Below are 14,966 nucleotides of genomic sequence, written 5' to 3' on the forward strand. Positions count from 1 at the left end.
ATCACGTAAGGTGGAAATGCAAAACAACCTTGACGGCTTGAAGAGCACATGCAATTTGACGGAGTTGGTGTTGAAGGGAAAGGATATAGAACTGCTACTGTTGAAAAAACAGGTTAGTGTAGCCTAACTTACAGTTTAAAAGAAAACAGAAAAACATTCATGTAGGGCATTTTCACGGATACGCCGTGATAAACTCACTTTACAATGCTCCTTGTGTTCCCCCAGTTGGGTATATGGAAAAAATATCATATATATATATATATATATATATATATATATATATATATATATATATATATATATATATATATATAGATAGATAGATAGATAGATAGATTTTCAGATTGGTGTGCTTCGAGAGTGGGCGTGTTGTCATTACACTTCGAGAACTTTTTTTCAAATACTAAAAAATACTCGAAATCATGACGTCGGATTGTCTGTTTTGTCCATCTTGCTGAGCAAAATTATGTACACATGCGCGTTGCTCTTTAATTAATCATTTTAACAACTCGCTGTGGTTTCGAATATTCTCTAATTTTTCTTCTCCCCGCCTCCTTGCCTCGTTACTGACCATCATCTTTTAAATCCAGCACACCAAAGTGACATATAATAGATTTTTTTAACGATTTTATACATGGCAATTACACATACCCAAACGAAACAACTTAGTGATTGCCCTAGAAAACTGTTTTTGATATGCATAGTGTATAAAATAAAGTCTGTGGATCCAGTTGTATTCTGACTTTCATTGGAATTTCATTTCTTTCCAATTTTTTCTAGGTACAAGAAAAACTATCAACTATGGCGAAAGTAGAGCTGAAAGATCTACCGTCAACTATAGGAAAGAGAGTAAGTGTTTCAGTTACGTAAAAAATACTCTTCAATGCCAAAACTGCCTATGTAAATATTCCCTATTCCTTCTTACTCGTACGTCATTCTCATCAACTTAAAACTTACAGTAAAACTGTATGAGCAAAAATCTCAACGAAAATCTTCAATATCAAATACAATGTTTTCTTCATTGCTGTGGATAGATTATGTTCTTATTTTTCAAAATCGCATTTTATGAGTATCAGATACAATAAAATGGGATGCAGTATCATCTTCCAAAAAAATAGAATAAAAGAAGATAAAAAATAACACAAGATGAAGGGAGAAATCCTCTTGTGATTGTGACCATAGTCACGAAATCATATTTCAAGTCCAACGAAATCTTTCCTACAAAATCAGCAACACATTAGAGAGTTATTGTTACACCCAAAGTACCATGTACCACTTAGCAAGTAGGAATTGCTAATAATAGAAGGATTATTATTTGGTATAGTGCTTTGACCATTAGATGCAAAAACATGTAAGCAATGCTTCATGAGGACAGGGGAGTTTTGTTTTATACAATCCCCCGTGTATCAGGCAATATTTCTCACTTTAATCCAATTAAAGAGTATTCTTTTTCAGATTTAAAAAAAATGTTATAACAGATTTCAGTGTCTCTTTCTTAAAGGTCACTGTGCATTATCCTAAAATTTTGAATTTTTAAAAACTTTTTTATAACAAGCATTATGTGTGCTGTTAGTTGACATCATTTTAAATCTGAAAAATGATCAAAAAGGTAGTTTATGAATATGTATAATCATTTATTATCATGGTTTAAATAACAACAAATAACAAACAACATTTTTATGTTCATTTTCATCATAATCGTTGTTCTGTAGAAAACCTTAATTATTTGAGAATCGATCTATAGCTTACAATTTTATTTTTTCTCTCTCCGTCATACTTCTTTACACGATAGAAACACATAAAAAATCTAGACCTCTAACTTGTTGAAGTCGGATTTAGGATCTAAAATACCCCCTGCCAATATGCTGAGTGATTTGTTTTGCTAACACCAAGATGAATCCGTCTATAATGAGCCGTGCATATTTATACAACGTTATAAGTGTTACGTGTTACATGGCATTTAGTATAGACAATTACTGTCTAGTAAGGCTAATTATAGTTTTACAATTCTAGTCGCATATCATACTTTTAAATCAAACTGGTTTCTCTTCTCAAAGACTCGAAAACTATAAATCACTTCAAAAACATCAATTATAGAGGGCAGTTATAGGGAACTCCATAATTTAAGATGTGCATTTAAAGTGTTGATTATTATATAACAGAGACATTTGTTCAAATGTCTTTTGACCAAAGCAACCTTTACTATGATATATGTTATAATTTGTGTTATGTTATGTTCCCAGATCTCATTTGTGTCCGGATCTCTAGAACTCGGAAAGCTCGAAGATGAAAACCACCAAATAGAAAAAGATAAAGAAAATAAAGAAGACCACATCACTCCGATATCCACTCCCTCCACCAACAACGCAAACACTGCAAGCAATCGTCGTGATAGCCAGAACACCGACCCTCAACGCCTAACCCTTCCTAACATGATCTTTGGCCGAACTGAAAGAAACAGAAACGCAATCGACGACGTAATTGGCGACAGCTTTACCCCTGCTCAACCTCCTCCTATTGAACAACGAACGACGAACACACAGACGGAGGCATATATGTGGCAGGCTGGACAACAACAGAAAGCTCCTACTGTTCGAATGGTGAACAGAGCCATTATGGTTGACATTCCCGATCCAAGATATTACGATATGAATAGTTACCACACCCATGGCAATCACGAGTTTTCACAGTCTGGTACGCAGAATAGGGGTAAGTATAAAATCGTGACGAAAGAGTGAAAATGGAGAGGCTTCGTATGGGAACAAAACAAACAATGGACGTTTCGGGAACAAACCCTTCGTCAGCACAACAATAATAGTTATCGTAGAAAGTTGCAATACAATAGGGAACAAAATACTGGGTCCAATCTCATTGGAAGTGCAAAACCAGTCCTCCTTTGCTACTAAAATAGCTATGCTACTTTATGATTTGATATGTAACCTGTTCATTGTTAGTCCTTCGGAAGACTGGTAACACACTTACAATGAGTTTTGAACCGGAGAAAAAAGTGTGACGTCACGCCTTCTCTTCCCTTTTGTTCAACTCGTTACATGTTAGTGTACAATTGTGACAATGCAATGTAGGCCGGTTTGGATTAATTCAATCCTTTATGGGGGGAGAATAAATACAATGGCTCCCTTTGATATTAGGGAGACCAGCGAGCAGTGAATTGCCGTGGTCGAGACGTGACAAGTCCAATGCAAAGACAATTATCTTCAAGGTGTTGAAGAGGTCGTTTTTACCTTTCAATAGTGCCGCGCTGAGGACCGGACCGAGGACCGGTCCCACGGTCTTTTAGCTGTGAACCGTGGTCCAGTCCCAAAGAGGAAGACCGCCGGCGGTCCTCACTTCTTATCACCTTTCAACGGTCTCGCGCCATACTACTTCCCCAGCGATTCGTTGCCTCGGTCCTTTGCCTATCTTCCACCAATCACCACCCATCCCACTTAATTAATCGCACCCACCCCCCTTTGCCATACACTAAACGACACAGACGACCATAGAGGCAGACGACCACCTCCCTCCACTCCGCAAACCGCCCTTTCGTGTGTGAGATGGGGGGAACAGGAGGCGCACGCCTTGGACGATTCCATTATACGGGGTAAATTTCAAAATTTACTACACCATAATGATCGCAATGACAATGATCTATGATGAAGGCATGACCCCTCTTCTCTAATGGGTTATTGTTTGAAATGTATGTGACTACTAAAGATGTGTGTGTGTGTGTGTGTGTGTGTGTGTGTCGAACCTAGCAAGTTGCAAGTCTGATTTTTTGTTTTCTTTTGTCCATCTCTTGTCGCCACTCCTTTCTATCGCATTGTTGTCATTTAAAATAATACAATAATATTAAAATTTCGTTTGGTGTTTTAACTAATCAAGTAATATGAGTTTCATTAGTTTCTTCCGTCCAAAAAAACCAGTTATAACGTCTGTATTTTTAAAAGGTCCAATAGAATATTTGGGGACCCCGATAGCTCAGTTGATAGAGCACTCTCTTTATACGCAAAGGGCCAGAGATCGATCCCGGGTGCAGTCGATTTTTTTCTGAATCCCTGTCTACTCAGCAATGAATGGGTAGCTGAGTTTGTTAGATCTGGCGAAAAGTCACCATCGACCCCTCTTATCACCTCATCCACCCCCTCTTATTATAACTTCACGTCTCTCTCTTACTCTTCAATGCTCGCTGCCCTCTAATGTGTGTGTGTGGGGGGGGGGGGGGGGGAGGGGGGGGTAGGAGTTGCGTGTGTGTATCAACGCCACGAACAACTCGATCAACGCCTTGGGCGATGCCATTATCTCCGTTAATGGGGATAAATTTCAAATTTTATTAAATTATCGAAGTAACAATGAAGTACGGTGAGCAAATAAAGAAGGCATCACCCCTCTTCTCTAATTAGGTTACAATTTGAAATGAGTGTGACTACTCCGTGTGTTTTACTCCTGTAGGCCACGGTTTTCATCGTGTAGCGGTCTTTAACGGTTCAAGAATGAACGGACCGGTCTAGAGACCGGTCCTTGCGGTCTTCATTTCCCAAGGACCGTAGGACCGTGGTCCTTAAGCTTGCCAAGGACCGCCCCGCACTACCTTTCAACACCTTGAAGATAATTGTCTCTACATTGGTCTTGTCACGTCTCGACTACTGCAATTCACTGATCGCTGGTCTCCCTAATGACAAAATAAACAAGCTCCAGAGAGTTCGGAATGGTGCTGCTAGGTTAGTCCTGGGAAAATCTCATTACGATGATACAAATACAAAGGACATGCTTCGAACCCTTCACTGGCTGCCAGTGCAGGCTAGAATTGAATACAAAAAAGCCCTTGTCTGCTTTGGTGTATTTGAGTCTTCTGTCCCTTTCTACATTCAACACTTACTGCAACGTACCTCTGAGAAATCTTAGATCCCACGATTTAAGATTGTTGGCATCTCCTAAAACTAAACTTAGATATTTTGGCGATAGATCTCTTATGACATTCGGACCCACGATTTGGAATGATCTCCCTCAATCTGTGAGATTTTCGAGCTCAAAAGATATCTTTTTAAAAAACCTGAAAACATATCTTTTCAGAATACATTCAGATCCTTAATTGAATCTTAAATGTATTGTATGTGACTTTTGTATTGATGCTCTTAATTGTTTTGATATTTAGGTTGAATTAGACTTGAAACATTATTGTTTTTTTTTTTGGTTTTTTTTTTTTTTGGTTTTTTTTTTTAAGCTCAGTGAGGTGTCGACCAAAGGCGCTATAGAAATATGCTTTTTATTGTTATTATTATTATTATTATTATTATTATTATTATTATTATTATTATTATTATTATTTTATTTATTATATTATTATTATTATTATTATTATTTATTTTATATATATATATTATATATATATATATTATATATATATATATATTATATATATATATTATATATATATTGCATTTTATCGTTTCAAGCCACAGGCACAGACATTGTGTCCACGGTGGAAAAAGCAGTTAACACAAAATCACGTGGTCTCCAATCAATGACAGCTAGTCCGTCTCAGACAGACAATAACTCGCCTTCCACCTTTGTCGACAATAACAGCAGCAGTGGGGTCGATCCCTCCGACTCTCCTGTTACTCAAAGACAGAGAAGGAGGAGGGAGCGAGTGAGAGCAGCCGAAGCATCCACTAGATCTACGGCAGGTCAAGATTCCTCTGAAGGGTATGAAATTCCAGTTCTTACTTATAGTAGTAGTATTGACGACTGTGGTAATGGTGCTGGTGTTGAAGGTGATAATGATAGCGGTGGTGATATACAGAATAGTACACGTTTTACTGTTGAGAATTGTCAGTTTGATGTTAAGAATTTTAATAGCAATGATAATTATGACGATGATAAAGGAAACGATGGAGATGAAAGTGAAAACGATAATGATTACAATGTTGTAAACAGATTCACAGATAAGCACAATGGCAGAAGACCTAAGGATCTCAGACTTGGAGGGGCCAATCTTTTAAGTAATTCGTCTATGTTTTCTTCTATCATCGCCGATGTCCAAACTCCAGAAAATGTGGCAACATTTAATGTTGCCGTTCCTCAAGACTTAATCAGCGTCGAAACCACAACTTTTAACACTGTAGCCGTTAATACTAACACCCACACGTATCAAAATGCGAGTACATCCCCACCGCGTTTCAAATAGATCAGAAATTCCGAAACTTTAATGGGAGTAAAACGTTGTGCAACCAGGGGATAATTGGGAAGACGGTACATGGGTAGTCGAGTGACGCCATTTTTTTTGGATGATTATTTCCTTATATTTTTTTCTTTCTGAATTGTCTGGGATTTCCAGAATTTGAAATGTACTACATTCGAAAGGTATGAGTCCGTTTCAAAAGACGATCAGTTGATGATCGATTGCGTACTCTTCTACTTTCTTTAGTTTTTTGCACACCAATCAAAAGACGGTAAATTTTGAAATATTCAAAATCAGCATTCTGATTTGTCGGCGACAATGAAATTAGAGCAAAGATGTCCACGGGACGTCTTTTGAGAGCCCCTAGTACATTATGAATGTATGTGTATCATCCTCATGGGTTATCAAAGAATTATTGGATCAGAATAACCATGAAAGGTCAAGAGACTTGGCTACACAAGAAGGTACCTCAAAATTTGTTCCTCTAAAAAGTTGCGACAGATGGTTGCCACGTGGAGCCTGGTGTTGTCTTGTTGGATGACATTAAGTTCTTCATGCTGTTCCATTATAGGGACAATACGGGCTTGTAAGATCTCTTTGAGGTAAAGCGATGCATTGACATTTCCTCGCAAAACAATAACGTGAGTTTTCTAGTAGGCACTGATGCCACTGTAGGCCATTACTCCACCTTAGCACCACGTTTAGATCATCTGTGACGTCTAACGACGAGTCAGTTGAATTAAAATAAAACTATAACAGGTTCTCTCTTGGCCAGTCAAGTCTCTTGACCTTCCGCTGATCGAGCACTTGTGGGACTAGATTAGTCGCTGCGTTAGAGCAGAACTGTCAATAACATTGACACCCTATCTGAGATAAGGATCTAGTAATGTAGCAACATTCCCCAAAAGATTATACAACTTTATGTCCGTTCACTGAGGAACGTGATAGGGTTTGGAAGTGAGGCCAGAGGTGGATATACTCGCTAGAATGCAGAAACCGTTTGATGGAGGGTTGGAAATTTGGAAGCTCTTTTCAATTGAAGAATGATAGATTATATTATCGATTTTTCTTTTATTTTCTTTCTTTCTTTTTTTAAAATTTTGTTTGTTTTGTTGGGGTTTTTTTGGGTTTTTTTGTTTGTTTTGTTTTGTTTTTTTTTTTGTTAGAAATTTACAGGTTATTTATTTTGCAAAGTATAGATTGACTACATCGCCTTTTCTGAGGGACACAGTTCGATGTGTACGTATCTAGGAGGGTGGTCTGAAAAGTTTTGCAATTTCCGTCATAATTCGTTAAACAATACATCAAAAGAAAGCTTGAAATCTCAGATACAGATTGCTTACTTTATTTTTCGACATAATCATCGTCACAACCAACTCAGAGCTGTCAGTGCCGCAAAATTTTACGCATCCCGTTAACAAAAAAAAACTAACGTCCTTTTCTCTACACCAAGATCGGACAGCGGCCTTCACATCTTTGTCGCTTTTATAACAAGATATGAAGTGAATAGAAAAGTGCCAGAAGACAATAGAGAATAAAAAATTTTTCGCGGCGGTGGTGGGGTTTGAACCTGCGACCTTATTGGTACGACAACTCCGCCTGGCAGGTGAGAGCGTGGCTCTACCGTGTGAGCTATCCACGAACACCAAAATATTCGTTTCAAACCCAAAGTCATTACTAGATCCCTCTCTCACCCACTTCTTGAGACCGCCGATTCGTTCGTACACCACCATCGCGAAGTAATTTTGACCAGCAGTTAAGCTTAATAGCCAATATTCTCAACACAAACATATAACATAGAAACGATTGAGACATTGAGTATGCTCCGGTGTATGGGGTGAATTTTTAATTCAGAAAAGTGAGTGGAGCAGGCACTTATGTTGGTAACAACAAGATATGAAGTGAATAGAAAAGTGCCAGAAGACAATAGAGAATAAAAAATTTTTTTTTTTATATCTAAGGATCTCAGACTTGGAGGGGCCAATCTTTTAAGTAATTCGTCTATGTTTTCTTCTATCATCGCCGATGTCCAAACTCCAGAAAATGTGGTTTTATTGCTTTCATTGGACATGAGGTCTAGAAATTACACTTCGCAATGCTTTCTTTGAAAGACGGAAAACCTATGATACTCTACATCACTTATATCTAATCATATCATTTAAAAATATAATTTCGTGTAATGATGGAATTTTAAAACGATTAAAATATAGTGAGGACATTTAAATTTTAATGATTTAAATGAGCATGCTATATTGTATACGATTTTTTGTCGCTTTTATAGTGGTTTCCGTTGAGATAGTCCTTCAATTTAGGGAATAAGAAGAAGTCTGAAGGTGTTAGGTCGGGACTAGGGTTTATGTAGCAAGGTAGAGAATTCCATTTTCCTCAGTGTGGTGTGAGTCTGTTGACTTGTGTTGGGCCGAGCGTTATCCTATTGCAATATCGCATTTTCCTGGGGTCGCACTCTTTTCGGTCGGCCTCTGTTTTTCCAGCGTGAAATCTTGATCGGAATTATTGTTTTGCCCTGTTTCAAACATTCGATATGTACAATACCTTCAAAGTCTCAGATAATCGTGAGAAGCACTTTTCTAGCCGACGCCTCAACTTTGAACTTTTTTGGACAAAGAGTGTTCTTGTGTCAGTAAAGGCATCACTTTCGTCTTCACTTTTCAATAGTTTGGAGCAAGTTGTTTTTCGTTGCTTTTTCACGTCACTTGTAAAACATTCGTGGGACCCAGTTGGCAAACAATTTCCTGTATCCAAGGATCACTGTTACGGTGTGGTGTACCCTTTCCTTTGAAATTCCAACTCCCTCCGCAATGTCAGTTTGTCAGTTTGGGATGCCAATTTGCCAGATTCATGTTTTCGACTTCAGTTTGATAACTGACGTTCTAAGAATTTCGGGGGCCTCCTGCAACAAGTTTGATCTTAACGTTTTGTTTCGATCGAGTCTTCTCCTCCCACGAACCGTACCCTTCGCCAAACGGTTCCAAAATCAATACAAGCGTCATCATAAACACTCTTCATTCTGGTATGGACTTGAATGGGTGAACATCCTTCAGCATTCAGAAATTAAATAGCAGCATGCAGCTTGAATCGAATATTTTTGGTGCTGCCATTGTCATTTTTGTTTTGACCGAGGTTGTTGACTACGTAATATGACAAAAGCGATTACGTATTGCAGATACTTTATAGACTTTAGAAATTTTGACACATCAAAGCATATTGTTTAGAAAATATGTATTCCAAATATTAAGGTTATATGTTAAATATCTTTGAAATTATAAGGAAAATTGTAAAACTGTCCAGCCCACCAACGTGTATATATATGTTATATATATATATATATATATATATATATATATATATATATATATATATATATATATATATATATGTGTGTGTGTGTGTGTGTGTGTGTGTGTGTAGATAGTTTACTTGGGTTATTCAAGACAAGAGCACGGGTGTCCTACGTTCGCAGCAGATCCTATATTTCATGAAAATTTTTATTAGGATGGTAGTTTTACGTCATTATCATTATTGTTCTAGGAATAATAAATATGTAATGTCTGAGTATTAAAAGGCAAGAGATTATTTTGTTGTTTTGTTTTGGGGTTGTTCTTTTTTTTTTTTTTTTTTTTTTTTGGTAGCCGCATACAACATTGGTATTCCACATGTCCACGATCATTGATCAATATCACTATACTCCCATTAACTATGTCACTATGTCCATCCTTACATCATTCACGTATACATTGTCTTCCACCTTTCATCCACCCTCTGTTATTGATAAAATGAGAATTGGTGCTATCAGTTTTTGCATCAACGTTCCCCTCTGTATTGGCCTTATGGTATTTCTGTGTTAGCAATTGAATTTTCTTGCATTGTTTGATTTATTTCATGTGCTGTGAGTTATCCTATTTAAAAATAATTTTATTGCTTTCATTGGACATGAGGTCTAGAAATTACACTTCGCAATGCTTTCTTTGAAAGACGGAAAACCTATGATACTCTACATCACTTATATCTAATCATATCATTTAAAAATATAATTTCGTGTAATGATGGAATTTTAAAACGATTAAAATATAGTGAGGACATTTAAATTTTAATGATTTAAATGAGCATGCTATATTGTATACGATTTGTAAATGTTTTTGACATCGAAAAATTATATTTGACGCTCTACCGTGCAGAAAGTAGAATATCAAGTTAAGATATATAAGAAAAAGATTTTTAAAAAGGAGGAAGAGAAGGAGGAGGAGGAGGAAGCGAAGAAGAAGAAGAAGAAGAAGAAGAAGAAGAAGAAGAAGAAGAAGAAGAAGAAGAAGAAGAAGAAGAAGAAGAAGAAGAAGAAGAAGAAGAAGAAGAAGAAGAAGAAGAAGAAGAAGAAGAAGAAGAAGAAGAAGAAGAAGAAGATGCCGAATAAGAGCTAGAGGATTATCTTATACGTATTTTCATTTTGGTTTGTCTGTTTGTTGGTCCTTGGTCTTTATTCCCAGGCTTCACCAGTTTTAGAATTGTGAGTGTAATTCTTTGTCTTTAAAGTACTGATTTTTTTTTTCTTCCTTTATCGTTTTAATAAAGTGACGATTGTATTATCAATGTGTATTCGATATTGTCCCTAGGTGTCGTAGTACCTAAACCTTGCCCAGTAGTCCAACCACACCAGTATGTGTTTAACCAATGTCATAATAGATGGTATGAGTAATAACGTATTTATGCAGCTTGTGTCAAGTGTGTTTAAATGTTTCCTACACAGATGTAGTGGATTTAAATATACACACTATCATTGTTTTGTGCCCAAATGTTATACCAATATTAGATGCTTTTCCCAACTCACGTCTAAAGCCGTATCACGTGTACATCAGCAGACCAGATCATTATTTCGTGAAATATTAAGACAATGGAGGATTTTATAATGTTATGTCACAAGGGAATTCACCATCCAATAATTAGCTGATGATGTGATAGTTATGCTTTCGGCGTTTATGATGCAAAGAGTGGGCATTATTACGATTTACATCATTTTATTTCTTTAAAAATTATTTCATGCCACTAATTTGTTTATTATTTTATAGCTGTGTTGATTATATTATTATTCGAACAATCATACAATCCTAATTTATGATTTACTTGTGAGAGACAAAGAAGTAGTGAGTTTGATTATGCTGTCATTTTGCAATGACTTTAAACAGCATATCCAATACGTTTTTCACTTTTTTGTTCCTTGAGTTCAATTCAAGTCGACAGAAGAGCCAGTCACGTGATTTAAGCTTTTGAACACTACATAATTGAATGATATAAAGTAATTTTGATTGCTTGCAAAGTATGATAATGAATCGTTGAAGAAGTCGCTGTCATTGTCGTAAAAAAGAGGCCATCAAATAAACATTCATCTCCTTTTCTGCTTTAAGTTGGCAACAGTTGACTACATAATCATTTCTGTTTGCCACAATGCTTTTACAAGTATGTAAAAAGACGTCTTCTAGTGATCAAATAATTATCTAGATGTAACAAAAGTCTAATTATGTTTTTTCTATTTACATTTATCAATGTTCAAGGTGCATGTTGGCCGACTTAAGCCCACTATGTGAAAGCCTAATGGCTGCTTCCCTAGAAGCTACATATGTAATTGGGAGCAGAGAATATTTTGAAACATCAATCTTAAAAGTTTTAATTTTATACAGGGAGCCAAGACTCTCATCTTTGTCCTATTCTGGTTTCCCTTCACATTTTTGTTTTGTTTTGTTTTGGAAGTTGTAAGGCGGGTATGAAACTGTTTAGTCTTTTTAGAGTTTTTAGCGACAATCATTAATATTTATCCTTGAATTGATAATTCTTTTCTTACCCGAATGTGTGACACATTTGATTTTGACTCATTTTGTCTCTGAACCATTTCACCCATAACATTTATGCACACTTGCAATCTCACCTTATATTTTGGTTGGTATTCACAGAGCCAGATATTAAATGTGTATTCATTTAGAGGGCCACGGTGCAGCACATATAAATACACGCCCATGGTAACGAGCACACTTTGAAGTCAATGCACCTTGTAACTAGAAAAACAGCACACAAATTTTTTAAGTCATGCACACATTTAAATGGTTTTTGGATAGAACAAATTATGCTAACAACGTCGCTTGTAGAAGCTTTATTTGTATGTTCTTAATCATTTCAGTTTGAAAAAAATGCTATCATAGACAATCAATTCTCTTATATTGCAACGAGATTTATTTCTTGATTCTAACCAAAAAACTAAAGAATTTCTTCTCTTCAGTTTTTTGCATAAACCCATATCGAACTATTGACCATTTTCAATTCTGATTTCCAAATAATCTACTCAATTTTACTTCTAATTTTTCAATTCACCTCTCTCTCTCTCTCTCTCTCTCTGGGCGTGTGTGTGTGTGTGTGTGTGTGTGTGTGTTTAAGTGAGTCTCTCTATTTCTCTCTATCTATCTGTCCATCCATCCATCCAACTATCTATCCAATTATCTATCTCTCTATCTATCTGTCAATTAATCTATCTATCTATCTATCTGTCAATTAATCTATCTAATTATCTATCTATCTGTCAATTAATCTATCTAATTATCTATCTATCTGTCAATTAATCTATCTAATTATCTATCTATCTGTCAATTAATCTATCTAATTATCTATCTATCTGTCAATCAATCTATCTAATTATCTATCTATCTGTCAATTAATCTATCTAATTATCTATATATTTGTCTATCTATATTTTACATACATACACATTCTAAATATCTACCTATCTATCTACCTATCAGTTTATCTTTCCTTCTTACCGGAAAGGTTTGTTTTTTTTTTTTAGTTCTTTTCATGACGAGCCCTGAATATAGAATGTCTTAATATCACAAATCGTGAGGAAGCTTGCCAATTGATATTTTTTTAAAAAAGCATGTTGTTGCATGTTTTCCCATTTATGTTTAAAAGTTATGTATCATACTAAAGATATGCTACTCTCTACAAATTTATCTTAACTGAACTTTGTAACAAATATTAGTTTAGTTTCATTTACTCTCTCATCATCATATTGCAATCTTTGTTGCTTCGTCGTATTTTCAATATACATCCAGCAACCCGTTCAAACTGAATCTCAACCAAAGACCCTTCAATCAGATACACACAAGTCTTATCACAAATTTGTTTCCACAATTTTATTGCCCTATTGAGATTTTATTCTCAAATAATGGATAACTTATAACAGCATATGGTGGGAATTTGAGCTTTCGCAAGAACAGAAAAAACACTCAAAATGAAAACTCACGCCAACTTTTTGTATTGATCGACAAAAAAGATTGAACATTCTTATGTAATACGTGGTGATGTCATAAACTTTTTTAATTTAATTACTACACAATTACACCACAATATGTCGGGTATACGGTATATAAACACTTGCTGTCCCTGTGGAATAGAATAGTTATTACCTAGAATTTTTCCATGGCTTTAGTTTTTCACATTAATCAATCAATGTCAAGCTGACATAAATTATCAAAATTTGAGTGGATAAATAATTATTAGGGTTATTTTTCTTCCTTGAATTATCACCACTATTACCCGATCCTATCCTCTATGTTATGGAAGTCTAAATCATTCCCAAAAAAATGTGAGTGTTGGAAAATAAAATAAAAATGATTCAATACCAATTTAACTATAGAAGCTTTGCATGCTACCTATAAGTCAGTGTTTCATTGTGATTAAAACAAGAGAATTCGATAACTAAACCGCAAAAAACGAACAAAATTGAATTGACTGCAAAGACTGAAGATGCACACTCAATACAAAACCCACACTAAGACCAAAATAATTCAATGTTGTGAAAAAATAACAAGTTGCCATTATTAGTTTGTTGATTCTACATCTGGTAATGGTACTCTCTACCAGAATTGACTGTTGTCCCGAAGGATCAGGGGAAATAACTCAAGAGTAAAAGTAAGATGCAAGCAATAATACTGCTAGCTTTTTTACATACCTTAGTTGATAGGTCGTTGCTTTCGTATCATAATCTGACACGTTGCAAAGCTGTACAATTCACTGGTACTGTGTCTAACTATAGTTTTACATATTTTATTATTTGTAATAATCATTCTTCTATCTTGATACACAATATCTTTTTTATGCAGCTTAGAAGCTTACTATGACACCCAGTTTCATTATAATAAATATTATCAGAAAAAGTGTGGAACGGGCACTTGTATTAGTAATCATGAGAAATATTATAGAGAAGTGCCAGATGAAAACAGAGAATAAAAAATATCGTCGTGTCAGAGCCAAACTTGGGCTCTCTCTCTCTCTTTCTCTCTCGGTGGGTGCCATGTTATTGGACCCCAAGTTTGGCTCTGACACCGCGTTATATTAATTCTCTGTTTTCATATAGCACTTCTCCCTACCCAAAATTTCTCATCACAGTATTATCGTCTGCTGATCATAATTTGCTTGTCTGGGCCTAATCATATGCTATATGTATAAATGGAACTTAGGGTAATGATGAAGTATGTAAAATGAAAAGTAATTAGCATGATGAACAAAATGCTTTTTTATCATTGTGAAAAAGAACAAACCATAATGCTAAGCATGTAAAATAGATATTGAGTGACCCACCTTGTGTTCACAAACATCAAATTTAATCATGGATATAATTTATAGAAATGTATTATCTTTATTTGGAAATCAGTCGCGTGGTTTGCCATTACAGAATTTGTGTAAAATGTGATCCAATATTATATTTTTTAATTGAATGATAGCGACAATA

General features: G+C 35.6%; 1 protein-coding gene across 24 annotated transcripts in view; it reads left to right on the forward strand.

Annotated features, from left to right (window-relative positions):
• The window catches only part of LOC144968837 (E3 ubiquitin-protein ligase TRIM45-like), a 98,869-nt gene that overhangs the window by 76,673 nt on the left and 7,230 nt on the right, over nt 1-14,966 (forward strand). For 9 of the 24 annotated variants that reach the window (XM_078907560.1, XM_078907564.1, XM_078907565.1 and 6 more), the window contains 4 exons: nt 1-112; nt 781-849; nt 2,244-2,709; nt 5,454-5,703. The exon at nt 1-112 is cut by the window's left edge and continues 119 nt beyond it. In XM_078907560.1, coding sequence (XP_078763686.1) covers nt 1-112; nt 781-849; nt 2,244-2,709; nt 5,454-5,703 — 897 coding nt within the window. Of the gene's footprint in view, nt 113-780; nt 850-2,243; nt 2,710-5,453; nt 5,704-10,680; nt 10,701-12,138; nt 12,205-14,098; nt 14,147-14,966 lie in introns of all 24 variants that reach the window. The other 15 variants (XR_013644663.1, XR_013644665.1, XR_013644664.1 and 12 more) reach the window with 4 other exon arrangements.

This window comes from Berghia stephanieae, chromosome 3, assembly GCF_034508935.2.
Source record: "Berghia stephanieae isolate SIO BIC M18660-M18661 chromosome 3, UCSD_Bste_1.3, whole genome shotgun sequence".
Lineage (NCBI taxonomy): Eukaryota > Metazoa > Mollusca > Gastropoda > Nudibranchia > Aeolidiidae > Berghia > Berghia stephanieae.